This window comes from Chionomys nivalis, chromosome 3 (genome assembly GCF_950005125.1).
Source record: "Chionomys nivalis chromosome 3, mChiNiv1.1, whole genome shotgun sequence".
Lineage (NCBI taxonomy): Eukaryota > Metazoa > Chordata > Mammalia > Rodentia > Cricetidae > Chionomys > Chionomys nivalis.
The window spans coordinates 90,195,156-90,219,260 of record NC_080088.1 but is presented as its reverse complement, the minus strand read 5'-3'; the positions used below and the strand labels follow the sequence as shown (position 1 = coordinate 90,219,260).

At 40.5% G+C, this 24,105-nt stretch overlaps 1 protein-coding gene across 2 annotated transcripts in view; it reads right to left on the bottom strand.

Moving 5' to 3' along the window:
• Rnf216 (ring finger protein 216) overlaps positions 1 to 24,105 on the bottom strand; it is a 122,840-nt gene that overhangs the window by 72,992 nt on the left and 25,743 nt on the right. The window contains exons 4-11 of one of the 2 annotated variants that reach the window (XM_057765282.1): positions 22,021 to 22,815; positions 21,146 to 21,222; positions 18,494 to 18,596; positions 16,841 to 17,005; positions 9,305 to 9,419; positions 6,568 to 6,707; positions 1,681 to 1,731; positions 706 to 843 (exon numbers count right to left, since the gene is read on the bottom strand). In XM_057765282.1, the coding sequence (XP_057621265.1) occupies positions 706 to 843; positions 1,681 to 1,731; positions 6,568 to 6,707; positions 9,305 to 9,419; positions 16,841 to 17,005; positions 18,494 to 18,596; positions 21,146 to 21,222; positions 22,021 to 22,815 (1,584 nt within the window). The remainder of the gene's footprint in view (positions 1 to 705; positions 844 to 1,680; positions 1,732 to 6,567; positions 6,708 to 9,304; positions 9,420 to 16,840; positions 17,006 to 18,493; positions 18,597 to 21,145; positions 21,223 to 22,020; positions 22,816 to 24,105) is intronic. The other variant, XM_057765283.1, reaches the window with a different exon arrangement.

Sequence of the window (24,105 nt, the reverse complement as noted above, 5' to 3'; positions counted from 1 at the left end):
GAAATGATGGAGGAAGGTCATTGGTTAAATAATAAAAAAACTGCCTAGGCCCATTTATAGGCCAGCCCTTAGGTGGGTGGAGTAAACAGACAGGATGCTGGGGGAAAGAAGCCGAGTCAGGAGTCGCCATGATTCTCCCACTCCACACAGACGCAGGTTAAGATCTTCCCTGGTAAGCCAACTCGTTGTGCTACACAGAATATTAAAAATGGGTTAGATCAATATGTAAGAGCTAGCCAATAAGAGGCTGGAACTAATGGGCCAGACAGTAATTAAAAAAATACAGTTTCCGTGTAATTATTTCGGGTAAAGCTAGCCGGATGGCGGTGGGAAGCAGCCCTGCCGCTCTTATTACAACAACCTCTTACTACTATTTGTTGTGTTAAGTGAAAGGGACTTTGGAAAGAGAAATATGATCTTCTTACATCTATTATGACTTTTTAAACGAACTACAAAATCTTTATGTAAAAATATATTACTACACTTTCATATGCTCAAAAAATAAACTCTTCCTGAGTTCACCCTTTATCTAATTGTGACCAGGAAAGTGAGCGCTGAGGCAGGAGGCCCTGTGGAGCTAGACACAAGGCATGAAGGAGTCAGAACCAACATATCACCTATCAACAGAATTTTCCTCCGCACACAAGTACACTTGTTTATAAGCACAGTCATCTTTCATATTTATGTGCATGACATACTTCTTACCTTTCCAGACCCGAATACTGCCTCTTGAGCATATCTGATGAGGCATTCTTTGCAGAACAAGTGAGCATCAGCACACTGTGTCAGCTCCTCAAATGGGAACTCCCCATAGCAGCAGCGACACTCAATCAGCTGTCCATCCTGAAAGCCAAAGAAGATACATGTGAACACCCCCATACGCCATTCAAGAACTGTGGCCTTATCTTCCTTGAACCAGATTCACAATGAGGTGACACCAAATAACAGTGAACTTTTTTTGCTATCTAACCCTAGCACAGAAGCTGGGTATCATGACAATAAATGTATAATGACAATACTTAGGACACCAAGAAAGGAGAAATTAGAGTTTGAGGTCAACCAGGGCTATGAAGTGAGACCTTGTCTCAACAAGTAGGTAAACAAAAAACCTAAATCCAATTCAGACTGCTGCAAGAGATGCTGACGTGACTATAAAAGGGCTAACGGCATGACACGTTACCCAAGAAGCTGTCTAATGCTGGATTTGTTCCTCTTGTCAGAAGACAGGATGCAAAGCTGGCCCTAGCTTTTGGTTAAAGGATTAAGGAAAATAAAGTCACATCCTTAAGTACATGCAGAGATGTGATGCCACTGCTCATTGAGGAGATAGATCCAGTCAGCAGCCTGCTCTCAGTCATGCCAATAAGCAAGTTGGCAAATATGGCACAAAACCCCTGGCCCAAGGCTACACACAGGGAATCTGAGTGTAGGAATGTAGAACAGTCCCTTCTAGCAACTATCTAGTGAATTTCTGTTCATGCTCTTTGGGAACATATCTATCTCCTTCCAGTTCTGTTTTGGTCTTGTATTAAGATAACATCCACTAGCTGTTATACTGACTGTGGCTTAAGTCAACTGCAAATTCACAAGGCAAGAGGAGGTTATAAAAAATAAAAGTTTGCTTTGAAAAGCCCAATGAATACACCGAGAATAAATGAACTTTTTGAGATTTAAAAATACCTTTTGATATTGTTCTTCATTCATCTGAAGAGCAAGCAAAAAGTCTTCATGCTGAGGAACAAAAGAATCAAACATTCAGATGTAGAAAGGAGATTATAAGGCACAAGCATGGGTTTCAATTTATACACATTATTAATAGGTATCCCTTCAGTTAACATGGTTTAATAGTTGAAAAAGTTACCAAAGGATAAATCTGTAGAATGAACAAGGAACAGATCAACACAAAACACTCTGGGATAACAAAGAACAGCAAAAACAAACAGGAAGCTAAAGGTGCCAAAACCAAGTCTGATAACACGATTTGTTGGTCAAGTTGGGAACCACCAGCACCATGTATTGCTGCAGAAGATGTAAAATGGCTGATTATGAGGAAGCACATGGTGTCAACTCAACAGTGGGAAAAAAAATTGTTTGATTGTTTTTTGAGATAGGATCTCTCTATATAGTACTGGCCTGACTTAAAACTCACTCTGTAAATCAGGCTGGCCTCAAACTCAAACATCAGCTTGCCTCCTCCCCCACTTCAAGTGCTGGGATTAAAGCCATGAGTCACAATGTCTGCCCAAAACTTTTGTGACAGAGACACACTATAAAGCCCAGGCTGGCCTCGAACTCATGAAGATCTACCTGCTCTTGCTTCCCAAGTGCTAGGATTAAAGCTATATGCTATCAAAGTCATGCTCAGGAAATTGTCCCCAAGATGCTCTTAGGTATAAATATGAACTGACATATTTACACAAACATATTTACAAACAGCAAACCCTAGAAACAAGCCTTGACCCTCATCAAACAATGTTACGGGCAGTTTTAAAAAGCAAAGAGGAAGCCAGGCGGTGGTGGCGCACGCCTTTAATCCCAGCACTCGGGAGGCAGAGGCAGGCGGATCTCTGTGAGTTCGAGGCCAGCCTGGTCTACAACAGCTAGCTCCAGGACAGGAACCAAAAGTTACGGGAAAAACCCTGTCTCGAAAATAAAAAAAAAAAAAAAAAAAAAAAAAAAGCAAAGAGGAAGACCTCTGTGGATTGTAGGCAAAGGCTGCTTGTTTGTTCCGGCTGCCCAGACCCAAATTAACCACATAGAAACTGTATTAATTAAAAAACTGCTTGGCTAATCTCTTAGGCGTATTGCTAACTAGCTCTTATATCTTAAATTAACCAATTTTTTTCATTTTATATTTTACCTGTGGCTCATGGTTTAGCAGTACTGGAGTGTGGGCATCTTTCTCCTCTGGCGGGTACCTGGCATCTCTTTGACTCTGCCTTCTTTTCCCTTCAATCTCTGCTTGGAATTCCCACCTTGTCCTATTCTGCGCTGTCATCAGCCCAAAGCAACTTCTTCATTAACCAACCAAATTAAAGCATATTTACAGCATAAAGACAGAAATTGCCATTCTGTAGGCAGAGGATGCTTCTTCATTTCTCAGCCACCCAGACCCGAAATAATCACACAGAAACTGTAATAACTGCAATACTGTTCGGCCAATAACTTAAATGTATTTTTAGCTAACTCTTATATCTTAAATTAACCCATTTCTATTATATTTTACAAGTGTCATGCTGGTGTCTTTCTCCTCCAGTGGCTACATGGCGTCTCCTTGACTCTGCCTATCCTCTCCTCCATCTGCCTGCAATTTCTGCCTTGCCCTATTCTGCACTGCAACAGGCCCAAAGCCACTTATTTATTAATCAATGTTTAAGAATCATATTTACAGGGGCTGGAGAGATGGCTCAGAGGTTAAGAGCATTGCCTGCTCTTCCAAAGGTCCTGAGTTCAATTCCCAGCAACCACATGGTGGCTCACAACCATCTGTAATGGGGTCTGGTGCCTTCTCTGGCCTGCAGGCATACACACAGACAGAATATTGTATACATAATAAATAAAAAAAAAAAAAAGAATCATATTTACAGCATAAAGAGGGAAATTCCACATCAGGGAACGTCTGCTAGGATGCGGTTCTAAGTGAAATAGCAGGAACTGAAGAGTATCTCTCTTAAAAATTACTTGAAAATGCTACACATGTGCGCGGGGGGGGGGGGGGGGCACGTGTCAGAAGACAACTTTGTGAAGCCAGTTCTTTCCATATGCCTTCACATGGGTTCTGGGAGTCAAACTCAGGTCCCCAAGCTTTGATCAGCACATGCCTTTACTCACTAGGTCATCTTGCTAGCCTTATTTCCTTTTTAAAAACAATTTATTTCAAGCAGGGTAGTTAGTGGTGGTACATGCCTTTAATCCCCGCACTCAGGAGGCAGAGGCAGGTAGATCTCTGTGAGTTAGAGGCCACCCTAGTCTTCAAAGCTAGTTCCAAGACAGCTAAGGGCAGTTACATAGAGAAACCCTGTCTCTAAAAACCAAAAAGAAGAAGGAAGGAAGGAAGGAAGGAAGGAAGGAAGGAAGGAAGGAAGGAAGGAAGGAAGGAAGGAAGGAAGGAAGGAAGGAAGGAAGGAAGGAAGGAAGGAAGGAAGGAAGGAAGGAGAGCAAGCAAGCAGGCTGAGCAAGCATGGTGAACAAGCCAGTAAGCAGCACCCCTCCATACCCTCTGTATCAGATCCAGCCTCCAGGTTTTTGTTGTATTTGAGTTCCTGTCCTGACTTTCTAAGATGACGAAGGTTGATATGGTTAATAAAAGCCAAATAAACACCTTTTTCCTTATGGTGCTGTATCACAGCAATAGAAACTCTAACTAAGACAAGCCAGAGAAGACTAGACCATTTCACCACGTTAGAGCAAGGATATGGTCAGAGACTATCAGGTTAGAACAAAGGGGCTGTCAATGATCAGAGGATAGTTTGGATATAAGGTTAATAATAACTACAAATAACAGATAATCTATTAATTCTATAAATTGCTCTTGGTTAAGCTCTGTGATGACTTTTAAAATTTAATTCAATCTTATGTATATGGGTGTTTTTCCTACAATGTGTCTGGTGCCAATAGAGGGCTAGAGAGGAAGGCTTCAGATCCCCTGGAACTGGAGTTACATACAGATAGTTTTGAGCCACCATGTGGGTGCTGGGAATTGAGCCAAATTCCTTTGGAAGAGCAGACAGTGCTCTTAAACTCTGAGCTTTTTCTGTAACCCTCCATGGTAGTATTAATAAATGGATGGATCAAGATGAAAACTTTCTTCAAATTCTAATGTCTGCTTGAGATGTAGAATTTTATCCACACATACACACACACAAACCACCACTTCGTTATGAGATAGTGTCTATCCAAATACTCAATATTGATTAATCAATAATTTTCATGTTGTTTTCTTAAAAGTAAAAATGATACTCTATGAGTGGTAGAGAAATAATAAAGGTGTGGGGGGCAAGATTCAGCTGTTCTCAAGTTGACCAGTACCTCTCCTCAGGACCAGTTCTTATATCTAGATGATGACAGAACACTTATGTACTGCTTCTATGTTTTTGGTTTTTCAAGACAGGTTTTTTTTTTCTGGCAGGATTTCTTTGTAGACCAGGCTGACTTCAAACTCAGAGATCTGCATATTCTATTATTATCTGGGTGTTCTGGGAATTAAACATTGAACCACTCAGTCACATCCTTGGCTCTCTCTAAGTTATCTAGGCTAGCCTTGAACTTTCACTAATCCTTGGAATCTCAGCCTCCAAGGTAGCTAGAATTACAACACCACACATGGATAAGACTGGCATCTTAAAATACTGAGTGCAGGGAGACTGCTAAGTCACCATTGCTTTTTTCTATTGCTCCAAATTTGAAACAAATAAATAATAAAAAAATTCAAAAAAGCAAATTCTATTCATCCTTCTAAGAAATAAATGTGGCTTCAGGTGAGACAAGGTGGTATACACCTTTAATTCCAGAGTGAGTAAAGTTTACCTCTGGGAGTTCAAAGCCAGTCTGGTCTACATAGAGAATTCCAGTACACGCAAAACCATGTAGAGATATCTTGTCTCAAAAACACAAAACAAAAAACCACACAGGAACAAACACCACCCCTACCCCCCCCCAAATGTGACCTCATAGGCTTGGGTCTCCGTGAACTCAGAACTTGGGGTCACCAAAGCCTAGAAGATTTTTATTAAATAATTAATATAGGTATACTCCAATTGAATTGAATGTTTTATAACATTTGGGAAAGTTATAGAGCTAAATGAGAAGGTAAAGACATATCTTACATGCTTCGGTACAAGTGTGCCTACAAACATACACATAAATAACTGCAACAAAAAATTTAAACTATAGTTTTGTTTTGTTTAAAACCTTTCTGTGCTGAAAACAAACCTGAAGAAAAGAAAAATCACAGAAGAAGCCCTCTTCACAAAGTATTAAAACTTGTTTTAGTCCATAAAAAAGTAAGCAAAATGAATACAAAACATACACAATACAAACATATAGTAAGAAGGGAATAAACAAAACAAAAACTCAAAAACTTTGAGTTGGGTGTGGTGGTGCACACCTGTAACTGTCACCTAAGCAGTTGGAGTAATGAGGCAGAAAGATTTCCAAGAGTTCAATACCAGGCTGAACCACATAACTGAGTACCAACACAGACTGGTTTAAAAAAAAAAAAGGGGGGGGCCCCACCTTAAAGCAAACTAAACTTTACCACATAATCAATCAAAAAGGAGAAAATTTGGGCTAGATGTTGTAGCTTGGTGGCAGAATGCTAACTGCAGGTTCAATCCTCAGTATAAGGATAAATAAACCCTCCAATTCAAGATTCTCCTGTCTTAGCTTTCAGTGCTAGGCTTAAGGGATGGAACAACCACACTTTTCTTGAAAAGGAAGCATTGGTGTGATATTAGTGATGGAACCCAAGCTGGGCTATATCCGCAGCACCCAAAGGAACTCTTAATCCAACAGGGAGCAAACTAGAACTTCAGAACCACATTCCAAGATCAGAGCACAGCTTCCTACCTCTGCCATCTCTTTGATTTTCTGCTCGTAGAATTCCTGCTCTTGCTGCACAGCTGGAAGGAGGGCCTGCTGGTCATAGGATCTGCAGTGTCGACGCTTGTTTTCCAGAAAGAACATTCTCTTTTCTATTTTTATGTTACCTAGAAGACATATAACAAAGTGAAATCACAGGAACGACTGTTTACTAGGAATATAGGCCAGCCATTCTGTCTTCTACAACTTAGCACCACCCCACCAGCCCTGTGGCAGGGCACTACAGCTTCCAACAACTCATCTTACAGTTGAGACCATATGCCTTATCATGCTTAATCTGTGGTAAGGCTTTAGTCCTTTTTTACTTTTTTTTTTGTGAGCACCAACTGTAAAGCCTCTCCCATTCTGACAGCACTGCACTAGGTGAGCAGCTATTTTTACTTATTTATTTATATGTTCATTGGTGTTTTGCCTGTGTGTATGTCCATGCTATGAGTCAGAAATCCTGAAACAGGAGCTACGGTTGTGAGCTGACATGTGGGTGTTGGGAATTGAACCCAGGTCTTTTGGGGGAGCAATCAGTGCTCTTAACCTTCGTGCCATTTCTCCAGTTCTAGAGCATACAGTTTATTAGCATAACAGCGGCTTTAAAGTTCTTAACTATTACAGATATAGCTGGAATGCCCTGTGTTTTCTGGTCAATTTGCCAGTCACCAGGGCTTATAGGTAGTAGTTAGGACATGCTTTACATTAAGCTATAGAAAATAATTGCAATTTTTCCAAAGTGGTCTTTCCAATATATTACCCCTAACCAACAGCAATGTATGGGTTCCATCTGCTTCATGTCCTTGGTCCACACCTGATATTACCAGATGCTTCTTTCAGTCACTGGGGCAGATGCAAACATATATTATGCACGCTGAACTTTTTGTTTGTTTGTTTTCTTGAGAAAGAGTTTTTCTGTGTAGCTCTGGCTGTCCTGGAACTTGATCTATAACCACCCTGGTCTGGAACTCAGAGATCCACATGCTTCTGCCTCCCAAATGCTGGGATCAAGGTGTGTGCCGCCACCACCTAGCTACGTATTAAACTTTTAGTATGAAAATCTTCAACTACTTAGACTATCTAAAAGATCAGCATCTAAATTCACCAAAATCACATTGTAAGTCAGAACAACTGGCCTCCTCAAGCATTGTTTTCTTCTGTTAATTTATCCAGAAAATGATTTATATCCAGATATCCAATTACTACTCATTTATTCTTGATAATCTTTTAATTTTAACAGTATAAACTGTCTGGTTCCTCATATATTTATCCTCGTTTTCTCTTGTTCTTAAGCTTTTAAAAATGTAAACTTCTGCCGGGCGGTGGTAATGCACATCTTTAATCCCAGCACTCAGGAAACAGAGGTAGGTAGATCTCTGAATTTGAGGCCAGCCTGGTCTATAGAGCTAGTAGTTCCAGGACAGAGAAACAGTCTCAGAAAAACAAATAAAATATGTAACTTTTGATTTAAAAACCAGTCTTTTGCTTTAGGGATGGTGAAGCACGGTGCTAAGATTCATGTGTGAAGTCAGATCATCAAAACTGGAATCTCAGCTCATTTACTTATAGATGCATTGGCAAGGCACTCAGCCCTTTTATGCTTCAGTTTTTTCTTTTCAGCCACATGACCAGTAATTGTGACAGGAAGCTCCACGAGTGTATTTTGTCTTGATATAAAGAAGAGCTTTCTTGGGCCGGGCGATGGTGGCACACGCCTTTAATCCCAGCACTCGGGAGGCAGAGGCAGGCGGATCTCTGTGAGTTCGAGACCAGCCTGGTCTACAGAGCTAGTTCCAGGACAGGCTCCAAAGCCACAGAGAAACCCTGTCTCAAAAAACCAAAAAGAAGAGCTTTCTTTGTGAAAGACAGAGCTGGCCAACAAGGGGTAAAACATATTGTAAGGAACATGCTCTCCACTACTGAACACCAGAAACAATATCCTTATGGCTACATTTTAGTTTAGCTGAGTGAGAGATACTGACATCATAACCAGGGACCAATGAGACTGTTACATAAGAAGGTACTGCTCCTTAGACTGCTGAGGAACACTAGCTCTGAACCACAGTCTCAGGGAATGAAAGCCACAACGGAGAACTTACAAATCTAAAACCTTTTAAATTTTATTTAATCATACTTGGATGAGTTTTAGAAACACACACATAACAAGAGAAATGGCAACTTCCCATTTCTGATGTGAACTAAGAGCAATGAATTCCTTGTTGATGTAACAGAGTCACATGAAACGTTATAAAATCCTGCAGTCTGTGTAATGGGGTTTCAGAACCAAGTGATTTCTTTGAAAGACTTTCTGAAGTTATTCCAATGGGAATTTTATAAAAACCTGGCTATCAGCTACACTGATACCTAACTTTTGTATCTGGCTGATCAGGTACAAAACTGTCTCCCTATAGCAATTAATCATAAAGTGATTAGTGACTAAAGGTCAGTACAACTATACAGCTGATACATTTCGAGAGCAGTGTTTATCCATGATTAGCATCATTCCTTTTAGTCCACACAAAATCCTCCACTACACAGCATTTTCCTGATAGAATGTACCCAAGGGAAAAGGAGGCCAACAACTGCAGCTACTGTCTATAAACGGTGATATGCTGTTGAAACAGTCCTCTCAGTTACTCTTGCACGTGCCCTGCTTCGTGACCTCACAAAAAAGATTACAACTTTACATGGTTATCACCGACATTAAGCTTATCATTACCTTGTTCAAATTTGAAATCTATGAAAGAATACTGGTTCATTTCTTTCCTCTTTTTCCGTTTTCCACTGGCTTCAGGTGACAGCTCCTGCCATTTTTTAATAGCATCAGAAAAGGCCTAAAAATTGAGAAAGGGTAAGGTTACCATTATAAATGTAAAAAAAAAAAAAAAAGTTAATCCTTAAACCTCATCTTCCCTCACAGTGCCAGTTCTGCCTAGTGTGACAACAAAATGCTTTCTAACAGGCTAAAAGGCAACATAAAGAAACGAAAGGTGCCTATGCATGAGTAGAGGCTAAGTACCTGTGAACAGTGCTCTGGTTCCACAGTCTCAGCCTACACAGTATTTACGGTAGCAGTCCCTCTCTAGCCCCCACAGATTCCTTCTCTAGCACGCCAAGGCTCTTTACTACACACACACACAAACAGACACTACAGTCTGAAATCCTTAAACCAGTGTCTTCTTCCAACTCCAGCTTCTTCTTCATTTCTTAGATTTTCCAATCAGCACATAAAAAGACCTCATTCCCCTTTCAGTTAGTTCTAAGCCCACCTCTCTTCACCTCTTTGTGGTCAAAATAGCATCAGATGCTGTTTCACCCCTCCCTCTCCAAAGGGCATGAACTCACAGAGGCCATGCTTCTGACTTAACCTCGATTCAGTCCATGTACTAATAAGGGGTCAAGCACAGCCCTCCACACAAGACCTCATCTCCCTGACATCCCCAGCAGTGTCCATGTGCTAATGCTCCCACCTACTCTTCCTCATTCCTCGGCTAGCCCATGTAGTGAGTCCTCTTTACCTGAGAGAGATTCTCTAGATATATCACAGTGCAGGTTTGCCTTCTACAAACTGGTAACCCTCAGAATCCCATCTCTAGCAATTTCTCTAGCCTTTTCTGTCCATTCAACCACCTAACATATTGGCTGCCTCACACACACTACATTAAAGTCGCACCTTATTCTGTCCCTACAAGTCAGTTCTTTTCAGTTTCCCTCCCTACAGTCTTCTTCCATGCTTCCGGTTGTGTCTTCTGTAAACATACTTTATTTTTTCCTTTCAGATACATCTCAGTCACCAACAGCATGATTATTTGTTTGCTTCTCTGCTTAAAGTCATTTCCTCCAGCACACTATGAGCCTCTGGAGGACAGAATCTTGCAGCATAGCTCACGGCAGACCCTTGGTAACCTACAGTTTGTATGCACCACTTAAATGGAGATAAATAAACAGGGAGATATGTGTGCCACAGGCTAAAATGCATTTAGAATCTGTTCATCTTGGGGGAACAAAAAACAACATACTGTTGCATCAAAAGAAAATAAGCATTTTAGCTAACAAAGAGAGAAGGAGCACCTTCCACCGTATCTACCTCTTCTATAGGACATTCTAAGACCTGTTAAAAAAGTTGAGAGGAAGGGCTACCCCAAGTAAATCTCCAGAAAGAGGAAGAAAAAAAAAAAAAGGCTAGATTTGCAAACAGGCTAGAACTGAAGCTCCCCTCTTTGACAATACTACCTCATCCTCAGACAGATCTGGAGAAACCACACCAAAGCCTGCAAAAGGCAAAACCCAACATGCTTCCTTGGTGCTCTCCTTTGACTGTGGAACTTCCCATTTCCTCTTTCCAGTTTTCCAAACCCTCACGCAGCAATCTTAAAATTCTATCTTAGTACTTGGCTGTAAGAATATTATATTCATCAACTTTGGACTATAGATATGACACAGAAGTTAAGAGCAATGGCTATTCTTACAGAGGACCTAGGTTTGATTCACAGTATCCACATGGTGGCTCACAATGGCCAGGGAATCTGATACCGTTTAGCCTTCCCTAGCACTATACAAGCATGTGGTGCATAGATATATTTCAGGCAAAACATTCATAAACATATATTTTTTTTTCTTTTTGGAATTTCAAGATAGGGTTTCTCTGTTTTCTTTTCTGTTTTTGCCCAAGACAGGGTTATTCTGTATATCCCTAGCTGCTCTGGAACTTGCCAAACTGGCTTTGAACTCAGAGATCCACCTACCTCTGCCTCCCAAGTGCTGGGGTTAAAAGTGCACCTCCTCGTGACTAATACACAGTTTGTTTGTTTGTTTGTTTTTAAATATTAAAGATTCATTAAACACTACACCTTTGAACTGAAGCTATTTGCTAAAATTCTGGTAATAATTACATTTTACAAGTGAGGCCACTAAAGCAGAGGTGCTATCAGGGAGGTGAGCTTAGAGCTCCTGAATGGTGGTGCACTGGCTTGGTGGCCGCGACAAAAGAAGAAGCTCCATACTGGAGCCCTAGAAGGGTTGTTATTTCATTAAATGAGAAAGTTTCAATTAAAATGATCATTCAATACTTGCTAGGAAACTGTATCTTTTAAAATGTCATATATAAATTAGTCTCCAAGTTCTCACTTTAACAGCTGTATTTAACAGCTGTATTAGTAATCAGCACTTCTATTATAGTTGGCCAAATGCCTAATTATGTAGACCAGATGTAATCAGATTACAGGGTAAGAATAAGAATGTCTTGTGACCTGTGTCTATGCATGTAGGCACTCAAGTTACTCTCTTGCCTCTTAGCCATCTGCATCATGGCTATGGTGAAAGCATCTTTCCATCAAGGCTTTGCTCTAGTAACCTCTCAGCTTTCCCAGCTCTCTTATCTGCCTTCAGAGCATTTACCACACTGTGCCCCCAAACAGACTAAAAGCTCTTTAGAAGGAAGCTACTCTGTGTCCTAGTTTTCTTTCTTTATTCTTGTTCTTTTTAATAGTTCAGGGATGGAACACAGGACCTTGTGCATGGCAGGCATAAAGTTTCCCACTGAACACTGTTAACCCTATTTTGTGTTCTAATGATCCTCAGATCTTCAGGTTAGCTTACTTGCACACTAGGAAGTAAGGAATCAAAAAGACAGGAGCTCGAAAATAATGTTCTTTTAGCTTCTGTCTAATCTTTCTTATGAATTTATTTACACTTTTTAAATTGAACAGCCACTCATGTCACAGTTATAAGTCAAGGTAAGGTTTTAATACATCTAAAATAATGGTCAAAGTTACCTTAAGAGATACCTAGAAGATTAATAAAAAAGGCTTAGTGGGAGAAGGAGGATCCTGGAGTTTCAGGCTAGATGAGGCTACACAAGCCCCCATCTAAGAAGAGAGAGAGAGAATGAACAACAGCACAATAGGCATGTTGATATCTTAAAGAATTGGGGCAGGAAAAGACTAGAGCCTTGTGAAGGAGGAAGGGTAAAGGTAAGAAAATGCCACTCACACAAAACACAAGATGACTATTAAAGTTACATGGCAGGAGAAAACTTGGAAGCCTGGGAGTGGACACCTGGAGCAAGACCAAGTTAGAGATGACCGGCACCATTAGAGGCCTTAAATGTTCCTTTGATATTCGTGATGTGTGGGCTAGGACAGGTGATAAAAAAGCCTGAATGAATGGGAAAAAATGTACAGCTCGATAAAAACAAAACATTGTACCAGACAGATGACTAAGCATGTAAAGTGTTTGAAACTTGAGTCCAATTCCCAGAACCACAGAAAATTTGGAAAGAAGTGACCTCAGAGAGTTCCCCTTTGACCTCCTCACATTCACCATGGTGTGTTACATGTCCAAGCAATGGCCCAGATATAAGAAGATCCAAGGGAAAAGCTATTCTTTTTTTGCTTTCTTGCCTCTGCCCGTGCAGAAGTGTGTATCTAGCCTACGGCTGCTACCACCCTGAAATCCCCCTGAAACCTCAAGAAAGAAAACATAATAAAGAGTACGTTATTTGTCTGAGTAACAAATACATCCCAAAAGCCTTAATAAAGAAAATCCTGAAGCTGGATGATGGTGGAGCACACTTTTAATTCTAGTATTCAGGAGGCAGAGGAGGTGGATCTCTGTGAGTGAGTTCAAGAACAGCCTGGTCTACAGAGCTAGTTCCAGAACAGCCAAGGCTACACAAAGAAACCCTGTCTTAAAAACAAACAAAACAAACAAACAAAAAACTATGTTGATTTAAAAAAAAATCCTGAAAACAGATTTTCCAAAAAGTATATGTATAATAAACAGTGTGTAAGCCAGGTAGGTTTAATGCCAGCACTTCGGAAGCAGTTGCAGTCAGATCAGTTTGAGGCCAGCCTGGTCCACACAGCAAATTTCAGGCCAGTCAGAGCTATATAGTGAGACTTCTCTTTACCAAAGCAAGCAGGGTGAGGTGGTACACCCTTTAATCCCAGCATTTGGGAAGTAGAAGCAGGATCTCAAAACCAGTTGATCTATATAAATTCCAGGCCACAATGAGACTGACTCAAAATAAGTAAAAATAAGAGATGTCTCTTGTGGAGGACAGGAGGCAGACACAGGACTGATCTCCAAAATATACAAAGAACTCAAGAAATTTGACATCAAAGAATAAATAATCCAATAAAAAATGTGCAAACCTAAACAGAGAACTCTCAACAGAGGAATCTAAAATGGCTGAAAGATAATTAAGGAAATGCTCAACATCCTTAGTCATCAGAGAAATGCAAATCAAAACAACTCTGAGATTCCATCTTACACCTGTAAGAATGGCCAAGATCAAAAGCAGTGATGAAAATTTATGCAGGAGAGGTTGTGGGGTAAGGGGAACACTCCTCCATTGCTGGTGGGAGTGCAAACTTGTACAGCCCCTTTGGATATTAATACGGCGATTTCTCAGAAAATTAGGAAACAATAATACCTCTGTTGGGTATATACCCAAAGGATGCTTAATCATAGCACAAGGACATGTGCTCAACTATGCTTATAGCTGCACTATTTGTCATAGCCAGAACCTAGAAACAACCTAGATGCCCCTCAATCAAAGAATAGATAAAGAAAATGTAATACATTTACATAATGGAATATTACTCAACGGTAAAAAATCAATGATATCTTGAAATTTGCATGCAAATAGATGGATCTAGAAAAACCATATTGAATGAGGTAACCCTGACCCAGAAAGACAAAATATGAACTCACTCATAAGTGGCTTCTAGACATAAAGTGTGAGGAGCCACCCCTGCATACTCCATTACAAGATGGCGCCTGCATTCGGCAGCACCAACTGAAATTTCCATCCCTTGTTCTCTGCCTCTCCCGTGGCGTCATATGGGCTGACGAGCTGCAACCAGTCAGAGCGTGACACGTCGGAGGCGAGGACTATTAACCTATAAAAGGATTGGGCTTTGGTCCTCTGGGGTCTCCGCTCTGTAAGCTTATGCTCTCCCTCTCAAGACGCATTAAAGCTTTCTGCAGAAGGATCCTGTGTGTGCCGCGTCGTTCTTGCTGGCGAGACGGTTGCGCGGGACAATAAAGCAAAGAAAAAAAAACCAACCTACACAGTCTACAATCTCAAATAACCTAGAAGAACAAAGAGGACCCTAAGAGAGACATACATGGATCTACACAGGAAGGAGAAAAAGAGAAGACTTCCTGAGTAAATTGGGACTGTGGGGGTCATAAGAGAGGGGAGAAGAAGATGGGTAGGAAGGGAGGGGAACGGAGAAAAATGTGTAGCTCAATAGAAACAATTTAAAAACAAGAGATAACCGGGCGGTGGTGGCGCACGCCTTTAATCCCAGCACTCGGGAGGCAGAGGCAGGCGGATCTCTGTGAGTTCGAGACCAGCCTGGTCTACAAGAGCTAGTTCCAGGACAGGCTCCAAAACCACAGAGAAACCTTGTCTCGAAAAACCAAAAAAAAAAAAAAATAAAAAATAAAAAAAAAATAAATAAAAACAAGAGATGTGCATGTATAAGACCTCCCTATCACCATGAGAGAGCTGTGAAGTTTTCAAAATGATTCATTAATGACTTATGTGCAAATTATGAAGGCAAATGCTACAAAATATATAGAACTGAGCTGCTCAAGAGAGAAGCCTCCTGCCTGACACTCTGAAACTGCATACAGGCCAGGCAATGGTAGTGCACATATTTAATCCTAGCACTCAGGAGGCAGAGGCAGGCAATCTCTGTGAGTTCAAGGCCACCCTGGTCTACTAGAGCTAGTTCCAGAAGAGGCTCCAAAGCTAGAGAAACCCTGCCTCAAAATACCAAAAAAACAGGCAGAAATGGCACACAACTTTTAATCTCAGCACTAGGAAGGCAGAAGCAGGCAGATCTCTGTGAGTTTGGGGCCAGCCTGATCTACAGAGTGAATTCCAGGACAGCCAGGGCTAGATGGAGAAACCGTCTCAAAAAACAAACCAACAAAAAACAAAAACTGCATACAGGTATTTGAACAATATTTGATTTTTTAAAAGAACACTTTTTTTTTTTTTTGCTTAAACTGTTGATTTATTATTGATTTTTTACTCTTTTTTTTATGTTAGGTTTTTTTTTTTCATTTTTTTTTTTATTATTCTTTTTTAGTTAAAATTTCCAACTGCTCCCCGTTTCCCATTTCCCTCCCCCTCCTCCCACATATTGAAACTGGACTCTCTGAACAAGGCAGACAATGAAGGCTGATGAGAAGCCAAGGACAATGGCACTAGGTTTCGATCCTAATACATGAACTGGCTTTGTGGGAGCGTAGCCTGTTTGGATGCTCACCTTCCTGGACCTAGATAGAAGTGGGAGGACCTTGGTCTTCATGTAGAGCAGGGAATTTGGACTGCTCTTCAGTATCGAGAGGGAGGGGGAGTGGACTAGGGGAGGAGAAGTGGAGTGGGGATAGGGGGAAGGGAGCGGGGGGGAAGAACACTTATTTTTATGTTATATGTATGGGTGTGCTGCATATATGTACGCTTGTACACCACATACATGCAGTGCTCTCAGGGACCAGAGAAAGTGTCAGAGCCCCTGAGACTGGAGGTATTAAGTGTGTTATGGCTGGAACTTGCTTACTGAAACCCCACATGAGCCAGACACCAGGTCAAAGCTCTACACTATTATCCAGATCTAGAAATGGATTAGAGAACCTTTCTATACTGCAAGTAAACTTAAACTCAGTGTGCACCAGACACTTGCTTAAATCACAGCCTAGTAAGCAGCAGACCTTAATGTTCAAAGTCAGGGAAAGAGAAAAAGTAATCACCCCTACATTTCATCAGACTCAAGATCTAGAAATACAGGGAACATAAGCAGATGACACCTGGGGGCACAGCTGACAAAAATCCAGACTCTTGAAACCTATGGGATAACAACTTTTTCTTCAACAAACAAGTTTCAAGAAAAAGATAAAGCAGGAAAGAGACACTTAATAACCAATAGCTTTAAATAGGTTTAACTTAGAGCTTGGTATGCTGAACAAGCTATGAAGTGGTAGACACACACCATACTCCAGGCAACCTGCTTTCCACTGTAACATAACATCTTGTAGGGTCTTACAGAGGTTTGGGATTCCCTATTTCTCAGTAGCATTTTTTCTCATTATTAATTTCTTCTGATCAGCAATTACTGTCCCTGACAAACTCTAAAGGACTTTGCCATCACAAGCCACCTCAATCTATGTAATCTGTACACTTTTGTCTCTGAAATAGAATCAAGGAGTGATCTCAAAAGGAAGCCCAAGGACATACCTTACGGGTGATTGCATAGTGTCCTTTGAGCTCATGTAGGGCCCACTTGATGTCCTGGCTGCTGAGCATCTTGAAATCAGCCATCAAGAGGTCAGCAGCTTGGATGAAGCATCGTTGGTCAAGTGGAGTCAATTTGGAATAGTCAAAAAAGTCTATTTTAGGCAACTGAAATGAGACAAAAAGCATAAAGTTAGAGATAAGAGTATATTGCTCCACAAGGAATAACAGGAGCTGGAGAGAAGGCTCAACAGTTAAGAGCAATAGCTGTTCTTCCAGAGGAGAGGGGTTTGATTACAGGACACATACCAGACAACTCAGTTTCAGGGAATCTAATGCTAACTTCTAGTCCCCATGGATAACTTCATGCGCACCATGGTATACATTTATACACACTCATTTCCCACCCCGAAAAAATAACAAGTAAGTTTTCAATCCCACTTGGGATACAGAAGCAGGTGCATCTCTGAATTCCAGGCCAGCCTGGTCTACAGAGCTAGTTCTAGGACAGCTACACAGTGAAATCTTGTCTCAAAAATTCAAACCAAAAAACAAAGAAATAAATATTTTAAAAAGTATATATTACAGGAAAGAATCTTGTTTATTCTCAAAATTACTCTATAAGGAGGTGACCAAATTGAAACAAAAATGAAGAAGTGGTGGATAATCTTGGATATGGTGGTACATGTCTGTAATTCTGGCACTCAGAAGGCTGAGGCAGGGGATGATGAGTGCAAGACTAGCTGAGGCAACACATTAAGAACTCATCTCTCGGTCGGGCGGTGGTGGCGCACGCCTTTAATCCCAGCACTTGGGTGGCAAAGGCAGGCGGATCTCTGAGTTTGAGGCCAGCCTGGTCTACAAGAGCTGGTTCCAGGACAGGGTCCAAAGCTACAGAGAAACCCTGCCTCAAACCCCCAACTTTAAAAAAAAAAACCAAAAAACTAAAACAAACCCCCTCAAAATATATATATGTATAAAATGAACTGTCTCCTTGGTCGTAGAAACTTGAGCATGGGAGTTCAATAATGTTCCTGCAGACATTATACACCTTCCTTCCTTCTAGTCCAGGTTGCTTATTTTAATTTTATATATTACATATATACACACATATATGTATGTCTATTCATATACATATATACATATATATACTCAACATTATCTTAGATCAATTTTTGGCTAAGAATTAAAGTTATGAAACTTTTGACATCTTGACATGGGATGTGGCCCAATAGGTTGAACACAAATGTTGTAAGGATAGCTATCTGCAAGCCTAAGTATTCGCAGGGAAGTGTAGTAATGCTTTTGCAGTATTCTAATAAGTGGAGATCGAAGACAGAGATATTAAGAGTGGCTACGATAAAATTTTTTATAGTACTAGTGGTAAGTATACCAACAATTCATGTGAAGTATTTGAATTTTTACACAACTACAAAATATTAAGAAAAACAAACTAGCTAGGATGTCATGGAGCATGCCTTTAATCCCAGTACTCAGGAGGCAGAGGCAGGCGATCTCTGTGAGCTCGGGCCAGCCTGGTCTACAGAGTGACTTCCAGGACAGCCAGAGCTATACAGAGAAATCCTAAATCCTGTCTTAAAAAAGGAAAAAAATAAAAAGATAGTAAGATTAAAAAAACAAACTACGGACACTTGCCTTCACATCATCCTGGCTGGCGAGCAGGCTGCTGCTGGGGTGGATAATAATTCGGTCTTCTCTCTTTGGATAATCTGGGTTTTCCAGAAGAAAATTACAAAGTCTGCAAAAATCCCCACACAATGTTATTTTCATTACTCCTAGAACTTTCTAAATCCCATGCTTGCCCAGAGTCATATGAAATATTTTTTTTTTTTAAAAAGCCTCTAGTTAAAAGGAAAGGAAAGAAAAAGAAAAGAATTAAGATGCTGTACCCCAGAAAAACTAAACAAGTAAGACAGCCACATCAGCTTTCTAGTTTCACTTTGCTCAATGTAGTGGTACACATATAAAAGCCCAGGATTCAGGAAGGCTGGAGCAGAAGACTCTAAAGTCATAGCCAGCTGAGGCTGCACAGCAGGACTCTAGCTGGAATAGAACAAAAACAATGAACACCCTGACAAATGCAGACTCCTCTGAGCTTTCTCTATGATAGGAAGTCACTGAAATGAGTAACACTTAAACTGCATGGAACAAGAGAATATAGAAGGAAAGTAGCTAATAAAAGAAGTATGAGCGCTGGGTGGTGGTGATGCCTTTAATCCCAGCACTTGGGAGACAGAAGCAGGCGGATCTCTGTGAGTTTGAGGCTAGCCTGGTCCACAGAGCGAGTTGCAGGACAATTAGGACTACACAGGGGAAGCCCTGTCTTGAAAAACAAACAAAAGGGCTGGAGAGATGGCTCAGAGGTTAAGAGCATTGCCTGCTCTTCCAAAGGTCCTGAGTTCAATTCCCAGCAACCACATGGTGGCTCACAACCATCTGTAATGGGGTCTGGTGCCCTCTTCTGGCCTGCAGGCATACACACAGACAGAATATTGTATACATAATAAATAAATAAATAAATAAATAAATAAATATAAAAAAAGAAAAACAAACAAAAAAGAAAATAAGCGTATCAACAGGAGTAAATGTTGTGGAATATTTGTACACTGTGTGAAGACATTGTTATCATTACTGAAATAAAAAGCTAAATGGCCAATAGCTAGGTGGGACTTTTAAACAGAGTCTCTGGGAAGAAGAAAGGTGGTGGGGGGCTGGAGAGATGGCTCAGAGGTTAAGAGCATTGCCTGCTCTTCCAAAGGTCCTGAGTTAAATTCCCAGCAACCGCATGGTGGCTCACAACCATCTATAATGAGGTCTGGTGCCCTCTTCTGGCCAGCAGGCATACACACAGACAGAATATTGTATACATAATAAATAAATATTAAAAAAAAAAAAAAAAAAGAAAGGTGATATCACCAGCAGGACACAGAGGAAGCAGGATAGGCAGTACGGAGATGTTTCATGGAAGAACATAGATTTAAAAATATTGGTTAATTTAAGTTATAAGACCTAGATAGGAACAAGTCTAAGGTAGGCCAAACTTTTATGACTACTAAGTCTCCATGTCCTTATTTGTGAGCTGGAGGTCACAAAAAGAAAAATCCAACTACAAAAAAGTGTGTATTCACACTCACAAACACATTTGCTATGAGATTTAGTTGTTGCGCAAATAAATGAACCCTGAGATATCAATTCTCTTTATAAGCCTTGGTAATGCAAGACTGACTATGTGAGTCAGGCTCAGTTTATTAGCTAACTCTAAGACTGATGAGCAGACCATGTCTTCTTAGACAGATTCTCTATATACCAAACTCACGAGGCTTTCTCTATTCACTGAAGAATATTAATTCTCCACATCACTGTTGGAGTACTTCAAGATAAGATGAGGTAGTACAAGCTAATTCGCAATGACACATAAATGTAAAAACTCAAGCAAAGTCAACTATCCAGGCTCTTCATCCAGTAACCAAGCCAAATCAGAAGGCTGGACAGAGGAAGGTACAGCAGTGGTGAATAGGTTCATCCAGTAACCAAGCCAAATCAGAAGGCTGGACAGAGGAAGGTACAGCAGTGGTGAATAGGTCTCAGTAGCAAGAAAGTGTCAGCTCATAGGGAATCAGGATTTTCTTTGTGTTCTCCTCTCCTTGCTTGGGCATATTTGTTGGACAATCCCTTCTCTTAAAAACTCTCACCCAGCTTCTTTCTGGCCCAATGTCAGTAGTGTATCCCCGAACAGTATGACAGATGTTCCCCATTTTACCCAGGTGCCAATGGATTTACCTAAAAGAGGTATCATATGTAAGGGGCATTGACAAGCTGGGTGTAGTTGCATACACTGTTAATCTCAGCACTCAGGAAGCAGAGGAAGGTTGAGTAGCCCATCCAGGGCTACGTAGTAAGACGCTGTCTCAAAAAATCAGAGAATCATTAAATAGACATGGAAACTAGCTGCAAGCATCTCTTCCAAGTCTGATCCAGGGCCTTTTTTCTCCCAGTTTCAGAAAAGGACAAATGCCTTATGATTTCAGAGTTAAGAGATGCCTAGAATTATCTAATTTCCTGAGACTGAAATAAGGGTGATCTGGGGGCTAGGAGAGGGGATGAGGAAGTGTTCAATGAATAGCGTCTCAGTTTGAGATGATACAGTTTCTGGAGATCAACATTTGAAAAGTCTATATAATAATGAGAAATGTGTTTAATGACATCCAAGTGTACGGTTAAAAATGGACAAAACATTACCTGTATTTTACCACCAGAAAGAGAGAGAAAGCATGGTAGAATACTTACACATTCAAATCATAGTAATTCTTCAAATGAATTATCTCTTTAACATATCCATTTGCTACATCTGGAAATCTTGCTTCCTACAAAGTAGTAAACAGTACTTATATTTTGTTCCTTATAATGGTTCTGAAAGGCAATAAAACTGTACGGCAAAAAGTATATATAATGCCTAAAGACCAGAGAACAGCTGTAAAGCAGTTCTGTGCCTGGCTTAAAAGCAGCCCTTAGTTCCCAGGTTAGAGAGCACAGAAGAGGACTTAGAGGTCATCTATCCTATCTCACTTTATAGCTCCAGTCTTCATTCTTCCAATAACTACTGAGTATGAGGAAGGCACAATCCCCTGCCTGCCTTCAAGGACAACCTCACAATGTCAGAAAGACATGGCAAATCAGGATTAAGAAATCCAGGAAAAGCAACAAGCAGAAAACTGGTTTTCTGACCCCAGAAAACAAATACCTGCTTTGCTCTTTACTATAGGTATCCTCCAGAATTGTGGCTATTAAAATGACTGATGCACTGGAAGTAGAATTTGTTACTTCACTCAGTTGCCATAGACTTAAATGTAAATACCCACAGGGGCTAGCTAGTGCTGCTGAACTAGATGGCCTAGATCTAGGAAATCCATTAAATAGGAGTTTACAGGAATGCCAGCACCAGACACCATGATATACAGCTAGCACCAAGAGCACTTCTTGAAGGTAGAGTGTACAGTCTGGGTTGCAGGTTTTAGAGGTATCTGCATCCTTTCTAGATATATACTTCTTAGGAAAATAAAGTTTACACAAAGCATTTGTTTACTACAATGACAGAAAACAAGAGAACAGTAAAGAGGATTAGTAGTACAGTATTATTTAAATCATAAAAAAATTAAACTTACTGTTTCTTTAACTAATAGTGTAATAAGTTCTTGATCTCCTTCAGCAGCTTCTTGTTCCCACATGTTTTCCAAATTAGCCTGCTGAGATCCTGGAAGGGGGAAAGCTGGTCCAGGGTCTTCATCAATTGCTAACTGCTGGTCTTCAAGTTCTCCTAGAGGATGGGCTGGCTGAGGAGAAGCAGGGCCTGGAATCCCCTCCTGCGGAGGTTCTGGCCTTGGAAAAGCTGGCTCTGGGAAATCATGGCGGAAGAACATTGGACCCATTTCTGCTTCAGAATGTCGCTCTTGATTTGTTCTCTCCTGAGGCTGTGGATTCAGAGCCTGGAAGTATGTATGGTCCAGCCAGTACTCTTCTTCGATTACTTGGTCATCTACTGAGGCAGTTGACTCTCCAGGATTTGATAAGAGATCTGTCTCTGAGTCTTCAGATGATTGGTTCTGAGCTTTCAAAGGCTCACTTTTTGGGAAAAGAATGCCATTTTCTCCCACTATAATGACTTTCTGCTCCAATTTGGGGTTGACAATGTTGTTTGCTGTCTGCTTATTGCTCGGTCCAGGTTTGGTTTCTCCTTTTTTGCTACTCCCAAGATCCAGAAATTGACCATATTCATCCTCAGAATCATCCTGTGCCCCAGAATCAAATAGTGAGTCATTACAAAAGGAAAAATAGCTGTGGGGATCTGCTTCACAGTTTTCTCTAGACTTTCTAGGCCTTTCTTCTCCCAATCTGTTCAGATCTTGCCACTGGGCAGCTGGTTTGATGAGATTGGGTCGGGATGTCTGAGGTTTATGTTTCTAAGAAAAAAATGAAATTTTAATAATAAAAATTCGATTTCTTTCCTGTATCTATGCCTGCTTCTGAACTTATAGTGAAAGGAGAGGAAAGAAACAAAATTAGAAGCATCCCCTGAGAAAAAATACTATCTTTTCTTTAAGGTAGGGAGGATCTCACTATGTATTCACAGCTGGTCTCTAACCCATAGAGATCCACCTGCTACACCTTCTAGGTGATGGGGAGATGGCTTACTCAGGTGAAGTATCTGACACAAGCACAAGGACCCGAGTTTAATGCCCAGCGCATGTGTGTGATACCAATGTCAAGGAGGAAGAGACAGGCAGATTGCAATGGCCTCGTGGCTAACCAGTCTAGCCAAAATGGTGAGTTCTGGGTTCACTGAGAGACAAAATCAAAAACATTAGGTAGAAAACAACAAAGAAGACAGTAATCCCTAAAGTCTCCATATGCATATGTATGTCCACTTGTCTATGCATATAACACACACACAAAATGCTCGAATCACTGGTCACTGGGAAGTGTAAATCAAACCACAAAAATTAGTATTATCAAAACACACACACAAAAAAATCAGTAGCCAGGCGGTGGTGGCGCAGGCCTTTAATCCCAGCACTCCGAAGGCAGAGGCAGGTGGATCTTTGTGATTTCAAAGCCAGCCTGGTCTACAAGAGCTAGTAGGCTCCAAAGCTACAAAGAAACCATCTCTCGAAATACCAAAAAAAAAAAAAAAAAAAAAAAAAAAAAAAAAAGTTAAAACTAGTAGGAATGTAAAATGGCATAGCTGTTGGCAGAACTTAACAATTTCTGAGTGATTCAGCAACTCTACTTCTTGGCATATACAAATAGAAATAAAAATATACAGTCACACACAAACCTTTACATGAATATTTACTACAGAACTATACATTATTCATGGGAGTCAAAAGGTACAATTTAAATGACCGTCATCTGTTCTAAAATATTCTAAATGTTAATGTTCTGAAATCAATTGTGGACATATCTGTATAATTCTTAATTTACACTAAAATCACTTATGCAAACTAAAAGCATGCATAATAGGCCTGCAGTCATTAAGCTGTAATGTGATGTAATAAGAGGATAAAGATGCAGCTGGGTTGTGGTGACACACACCTTTAATCCCAGCCCTCAGACGCAGAGAAAAATGGATCTCTCTGAGTTTGAGGCCAGCCTGGTCTACAGAGTCAATTCCAAGACATCCAGGGTTGCTAAACAGAAAAATCCTGTCTCAAAAAAAAAAAAAAAAAAAAAAAAAAACTATAAAAAGGTAA